The following is a 7638-nucleotide window of genomic DNA, read 5'->3' on the forward strand; positions in this document are numbered from 1 at the left end:
TTTATATTAATTTTACCATATGTTATGAGAACATACACCAGTCAGTGCCTGTTACTAATCAATCCTTGATATTTCACCATTCAATTCATTAGGGACCACAATGAAAATAAGGGTTTACCCTTAATTGTTAAAGGTTTACCCTTTAACTGTAAGGGGTTTACCCTTAATTTTTTATGCTTTTGTTGGGTGCTGTTTATTTTTCCTGTGCTAGTTTTGTATGTTAAGTCTCACTGCCTGGATCAAATTTAAACCCAGTATGTACTTTTATGCAAAATGAAATCTTGCCGAATCTTAAATTTCAATTATAACACACAGCAAATTTTTACAACATTGCTGCAAATTTACAGAAATAAAATTATTATACAGAAACTAAAAAGCTGCCTTTTGTATCATACAAACATTTCTAAAACATTTAAATAAATTTAACACATTTATTCGAGTAACAAGTGATCTCATTTATTTTTGCCTAATTCACAAGTCTTCCTGTGCAATAACAAATCACTAGCAACTTTGTATCGACAGGATTCCAGGCTAGATCATTAACACGCTGATTTCCTTCGCCAACTATCATATGTGATGCTTGCACGGTTCCCGACACCTGTAATACACAACTAGCTTTAGTAATATACTTAATTTTAGGTTTCTTTTATGCCAAAAAAACCAATGAAGAATGGTGCCCTGTATTTGGCTAGAATTAAACCTCATTAAAATATCTTACAGCAAAACTTTCTAAATATGTTTACAGTGTGTGATATTTTTTTTCATTTTATTTTTTACGTTTTTAGTTGGGTAGCGTTGATTTTCACTCCGAATCAGTAAGCCACACTGAACTTACCACAGCACAGTTTATAGCGACTGCATCATTCCTTGGCAGGCTGTCAAACAGTTTACCAGTACTAATTGCATTCTTTTTCGCAAGGAACAGATAACTTCTGTACATACCAGAGTAGTGGTACGGTGCAAATAACCATAAAAAGATTTCATGATCAATCACAATGAAAGTGACTTTCACCCTACGGGAATCAAACCTAATTGACCGATTCACAATCCAACACTCTACCTATTGAGCTAACCAGACAGCTACTTTTTGAGTTGGGTTTGACACCTACACTATTTAAAGTTCATATAGTGACTTTCAAGTAATACGGATGGAAAAATATCTCACAGTATGAAATGGTTATGAGTATTTTCATGTACAGTATAAAAAAACAAAATAAGAAATCAGTATTACAGAATACCGATACTGTACATCAGTTCTGTTAAATAGCCTAAAGCTTTGAAACCAAAATGGATCCGAATAAACATGATAACTTCTACAGGTGCTTCTTTCATCGACAACAATAATACAAACATATGTATAACAAATTAAAATGTGAGCAAACCTGTCCACCAAAGCTGGTTACATCATAGAGGTAAACAACAACATGTTCTGGTCGGGTAATGGCCACTGCCAGGGTACTTTCATCAGCATTAAGCTGTATATGGGTCACTTCGTAGCCTATATTCACGTCGGCTAACAAGGGGAAGTCTGTAATAATGTGCTTCAACCGGTCAGATGCGTGCTTCTCATCTTGGACATAAAACTCTGATGTCTTCAAAACTTTAAACCCTGCGAAATATTAAAAAATATTATTACCAATAAATTAAAACAATTGTTTCAATAGCATTGAATACAAGATCTCAAGCATGACAACTTTTTTTAGTAGGCTGCAAGTCTAAAAACATAAAATTTAAAAAATTTACTTAGATCTACATCATCAGCTGGAGCACTTAAAATTAATATTTAGTATTTAAAATGCTTCTTATTTTCTTCTTAACACAAAGTAACTGGGATCTCAAATTTTGCTTGCAAGCTATTGGCAACAACCTGCATCAAATGGTATGAAAATCTTGAAAAAAAATTCAAGTCTCATTCATATTAAAAAAAACAACTTAGATTCTCTTTTATTCAAACATAGTTCATGTAATCTTAATTATCATCAATGAAATATTGAATACCAGTATTATTCTTACAACTGAACATTTTAGCTTTCTTTGTAAAGCCGCATTATATAGTGTGCGTAAAGAAGAAGTTCAAGAACACTGGACATTCCTTTTCAATCAATGTCAACTCTATTTTTTACCATTTTGTACTCCAACAAATGTAAGCCCATATTTTGAAGATGCTGCAAGTAGGTCAGATCTTCTAGGAGGAAGTGATTGAGGAGTATCTGTAACACGGACTTTGCACAACTGTTGGAATTTAAAATCCTGAAAAACAAGCCATGATATATACATAAGTTATTGTACAAGTATGTGTAAACAGAATTTTCTACTTACTTTAACATACCAAGCAGTTACACAGACATCTGGCCAAAATGGAATAAGGAGCCAACTATTTGTTATTTTCTTTTGTTAAATAGGGGCCCTTGGTCCCATACTCTACCTTGTCAAATTGAACTTAATTGTTCTCGTTTACAGTAAGATGGCCCCCTATGGTCTATTCTTATTCGGTAGTGCCTCTTAACATTTTACCTAGTTGGAAATAATTCTCACAAAAGTGTCAGTTACCAAATATTTTTCTTTCTGTTTATGTTATACATTATGCTCAATAAACAAACAAAGTTTAAAGGAATTCTTCATTATTTTACTAGAAATATGATTTTTAATGTCATAAGCCCGATCGGGCATTTTCACAGGCCTGTAAAATGTTATTGCAAACAAAAACATGTTAAAAATTCTCCCCCCCCCAAATTTTCGATGACAGGGGGTACATGTACCCCTACATTTGAAATTGAGTGGGCATACTGCTGAATAGATACAGAAAAAAATTACCAGTCGCGAAATTACATGTCATTAAAATTTTTTCCCTTTGTTTTCCGTTCAGGGGGGTTGGTTTCCCAAGTTTAATCATACAAAATTTAATTTCATACAAAAAAATATAAAAAAAGTTTTTTTGTATAATTAAAACTTTCCCCGTTTAGTAACTACCTTTTTCGTTTTTTTTTTTTCTGAAATGCTAGACTAAATGAAAAAATTTGAAATAGGTTTCAACACACCATATGATTTCAGGGAAATTTGCAGGCCAGTCCCCAAATTTTAAATTTATTTAAAATTTTTTAGTATAAATAACACCAAATAATTAAATTTTTACAGACATAATCAATGACAAAAAAAAAGGGGGAGCCAAAAGTCTAAAACATTATCGGGGCCCTTCCCTGGGTAGTCAAAAAAGTTTTTACTATTTAAAAAAGTTGGAATTAAAAAAATTTTATAAATTTTCTTTTTAAGTTTTTTTCGGGAAAATTTTTTCATGAACTAATTTTAATAAATGTTTTATATGTAAATATTGAATTAATCAAATGAACATTTAACAGATATATATATATAAAATAGAAATATAGATAAGCATTATAATAAAATTATGATACTAAGAGTGATTAGATTAAGTTATTTAAATATTTTAAATGTATAAAGTATAAGTTTTCAAAAGTCAATAGTGTTCCATTTAAAGTTATTTATAGCTTTTGAATTACGTGTTCTAAGTATCAAATTTTGAGAAAAAGGAATAAATAATAGAATGAAATAACAAAATTATTGTATTTGTTACCAAAATTGAAAACAAAAATAAAAATAATACTATTAATAAATAAATAAATACAAAAATATTCACCGCACAAAACTCTGCTTAATCTTAAAGTACTGTTTCAGCAGTAAAATATTTGATTTTATTCAATTAAATCTCTTGCTTGATTTAATAAAAGTCTGTACTTCTTTAAAAAGAATTTCATTTTCGGATTCAGATCGCCCTTCTATTCCAAACAAACGTTTCCGTACACTAAGAGGATGAAAAGATCTTGTATTTAAAAACAATGTTCTTCTTTGTTCATTGTATAAATTGCATTTAAAAAATAGTGTTCTGAATTTTCAATAAGTGCTCCACATATACAAGATGGACTTGAAACAATGTGATTATCATATAAATCCGAATTAAGGTTACTGCAATTATTTCTTAAACGAGTATGATGTACAGTAGAGAAGCGTTCACCTTTAATGAAAAATGAAGGGACCGATGGGGATTTAAATATTTTTTTAATATTTGCTTTAAAGGAATGGCGGGATTCTGATTCACGTATATTAATTGGAAGATGAGAGCATTTAAGCTATGATTTGTGTAATTATGTAACGACCTTTGGTTATAATTCCTGCATTAATTTTGTTTAGTTCAAAGGGTTATTATTAAATACCCCAAGGTACCACATATAAATGAAATAAATTTGAAAACGACAATTTCACATGACATGTCTCACAACTTGCAAATGAATAGTTCATGAACAATCGGCAGAAGTGCTTTTTCAGTAAAGTAGTATTCTCAAAATTGAGGTTTCCGAGAATTGATTATTATAATTTACACAAACTTGAACAATCATCTGGAATTTTTTATTGATCATTTTTATAAATTAATGTTTCATGTTACCAAACTATATAAGTACAAGTATATTTTTATTATACTTGTCCCGTCAGTGTTTGGTTTTTGCAAAAATGCTAGAACGCGACATGTAAAGATGATTCCAATATTTTGCAAAAGCAATTAATTAAAAAAATCCTATTTAAAATATACATTAAGTGGGTATCACTGCATTAAAATAGTATAACACTCAACCACAGAATATGTATGTTTAATATTTTTGAAAATCAAATATGTCAAATATTTGACATGGTAAAACTGAATTCTTTGTACATGTGTTTAGAAGAAAAATCAAAGCACTGAAAGTACTGAAGTATACATTGCTTGATAATATAATCCATTTTTGTCATCAAAGCCATGTTGATTTTAACCTACTGACCTCGAAAACAATAGGGGTCATCTTCTGACCAAGATCAATGTCCCTAACAAGTGATTCACATGCACCAAGGCTTTTTTCTTCAAAAGTTATTTATGAGTCAAGGAAGATGTAATGTTCCATCTGTGTATTGCTAGGGCAAGCTGATAGATGAGCAATAAAGAAATCAACACCCGTTAAATGGACTGCAGTATAGAATATTGAAACAGTCATATTGAGTTTCCAGTGATGCTATCTGATAAAATACATGATCTGGCTTGAACTCTATACATAGTCAATTAATTGAATCATCCTACAAGACTTAATTACCAAATTATAGTACACCAATGTACTGTACTTTGATGCATTAATAAATATATTCCGGTTAGTTGTATTAATCTCTACACATTAATTTTCAAATGCATTACTTTATCGTTAATTAATAAAAATGAAATCTATAATCACAACAATTCAAATGTACTGTAATATTTTCATTATTCAATAATTGTTACATAATTATAGTCTTCATGAACAACCTTTCCAAGAAATCCGTTTATATTGGACAGCAAGTTAACAAGGGTTTTTCCATAATTAGGTTGTGTTACCAACTTCTTAACTTTAGATGAACCATTGAGCTATAACATTTTTTTCTATTTTTTGGCTACTGTGACATACTTCTGATTTTCAACCAAGGTGATCCATGTTCAAACTCGAGCAAAACCTGTCACACACATTCTTACGATGTTGTGTGACAATTGGGACAAAAGTGTGACCAGTAGAGTGTTAACAAACTAAATGACCAGCAGAATGTTAACAACTGTAATGTCAGCGTCGGATACACATGGTTGATTAACATTTAACATGACATAACTGATAAATGTAAATGGTTCGGCCGTGGGTATCCGACGATGCTAAATGTGGATATACCAGAGTTGACATAAGATGGATGGCCGACATTCAACAATCTAAAACCTCACCCTGAGCCAACCTATAAGTTTCACCACTGACTTTTTCATACTGTACTTATTACAAAAAATAACTGACATTTTACAAAGGTAATAAATTCTATGTCATAGTTATTCATTTAAACGGTTGAAAAATGTATTTAGCAGCATTTTTTTAAAAATATATTTAGTATTTTATTGCAAGTAAAATGTGTTGTTTGTTTATTTTTTTTTCTATGTTTTTGACGCTAGGCAGTATCATAGCCGATAAACAGTTTCATACAATGTTTATTACAAAAATATTACTGATATTTTACATTGCTTACACATATAATGTTATAATCATTCATTTAGACGGTTGAAAATTTTATTTAATAGTTCTTATTTTTGAAATGTCCATTTCATCGCAAGTAAAATGTGTTGTTGTTTATTTTATTATTATTATTTTGGGCTTTTCCATGTTTTTGACGCTAGACCGTTACGTAGCCGAAAAACACTTTCATGCTGTATTTATAAAAATAACATCACTGACATTTTACATTGGTAACAAAAGAAAGTAATAGTTATTCATTTAAAAGGTTGAAAACAAATAGCGGCTCTTGTTTTAACTACGACTATTTTAATGCCCGTAAAAATGTGTTTTCCGGCTTTTCCATGTTTTTTTGACGCTAGACTGTTACTTTGCCGAAAAACACTTTTATATCGCATTTATACAGAATAGAATCATTCTCCTATTTACACTGGTTGCAAAAAGAAAGTAAATTTTAATCATTTAAAGGATAGAAAAAAGTAGATAAAACTTATTTTGTTGGAATTATACCAATTGTATATATCATCGATTTAAAACTGATATTATTGAACCCATTTCATCAAATAACCGACAAAAACCAATTTCATCAAATAACCATCAAAAATTGTTTATATTACTGAATTAATATTTCTTTGTATTTTAAGTGTTTTTCGGTATTTTTTTGTGTTTTTCGGCAATTAATAATATAAGCAGATTAAAATAACATAATGTATTTATTTCTTAATGCTTACACTGATTTACAGTTTCAAATGATTATTTCTTCTCGTCGAATCTTGCCACATATGCCTATATTTAGCTCCATACTCTGGCTTAATCGTCAATATCCCAAGTTCGACGAATTGTTATGGGTCGAACGGCCGAATCTTTATTTTTACCCGTACTGAATCAGACAATCTTCGCTGAATTTCGAAACATATTTCTTTTCAAAAATCTAAGGCATACAAAAGTGAAAGGAAAATCATGTGTAAAAAAGGTATTCAAAAGAATAGCTTACGAAATTTCTATTTTTCGAAGCTGGTCCCAGTTCGAAGTCACGTTAATTGCCAGTTTAAAAAAACAAAAACAAAAAAACATTTTCCGGTATACGCTGGTAAATTTTGTTACGGAGCTCCATACTCATTTTGTAAAACATTTTAGGGCAATTTTATTGCATAAATGTAAATCAGGAATTTTATTTGATTTAATATCTATCTGAGATGTTTCGTCCCATTTATATAATACACCGATATACACTTTCAGAACTAGCAGACGACAGGCTATTCTTATCATTGCGTATCTCACTGTATAAATCGCATGTAAAATGGTCTGACGTATGGTAGGTTTAACAGTTAATTTAAATACTTTGGAGTCAAAAGATGTATTGAAGTTTATACTGTGATGAAGCTAAGATTCAAAGCTTTCTATTGGTGTAATACATTTTAAAATCGGACATTTAATCACAACAAACTAGCGGTTTAAAAAAAGCTTATTTTGTATTGTTTTAGCATAAGCGGTATCGATTTTACTCTGACGACTTGATGTATTCATTCATGCTAGCAAGCGCATGCGTATATGCGAAGTTTAACGCGTAGGTATAAACTAC

General features: G+C 30.3%; 1 protein-coding gene across 1 annotated transcript; it reads right to left on the reverse strand.

The window, feature by feature from the left end:
• Positions 1–466: 466 nt before the first annotated feature.
• Positions 467–2292, reverse strand: LOC132728730 (nuclear pore complex protein Nup214-like). Its single transcript, XM_060714399.1, has 3 exons — positions 2124–2292; positions 1383–1609; positions 467–598 (listed from the first exon to the last, which is right to left on the reverse strand). The coding sequence occupies exons 1-3, from the start codon at positions 2275–2277 to the stop codon at positions 467–469; spliced, it is 513 nt and encodes a 170-aa protein (XP_060570382.1). The 5' UTR covers positions 2278–2292.
• Between the last annotated feature and the right edge of the window lie 5346 nt (positions 2293–7638).

Source organism: Ruditapes philippinarum, unplaced genomic scaffold (assembly GCF_026571515.1).
Source record: "Ruditapes philippinarum isolate M1 unplaced genomic scaffold, ASM2657151v2 ctg5400_1_1_1_1, whole genome shotgun sequence".
Lineage (NCBI taxonomy): Eukaryota > Metazoa > Mollusca > Bivalvia > Venerida > Veneridae > Ruditapes > Ruditapes philippinarum.

Excerpts from the sequence above, each read along its gene's own strand:
- LOC132728730 (XM_060714399.1), bottom strand. The coding sequence starts at position 2,277 with ATGTATATATCATGGCTTGTTTTTCAGGATTTTAAATTCCAACAGTTG. Across the intron at positions 1,610-2,123 it reads ATTTGTTGGAGTACAAAATG|GGTTTAAAGTTTTGAAGACA; the intron begins GTAAAAAATAGA and ends AATATTTCGCAG. Across the intron at positions 599-1,382 it reads TAACCAGCTTTGGTGGACAG|GTGTCGGGAACCGTGCAAGC; the intron begins GTTTGCTCACAT and ends TGTGTATTACAG.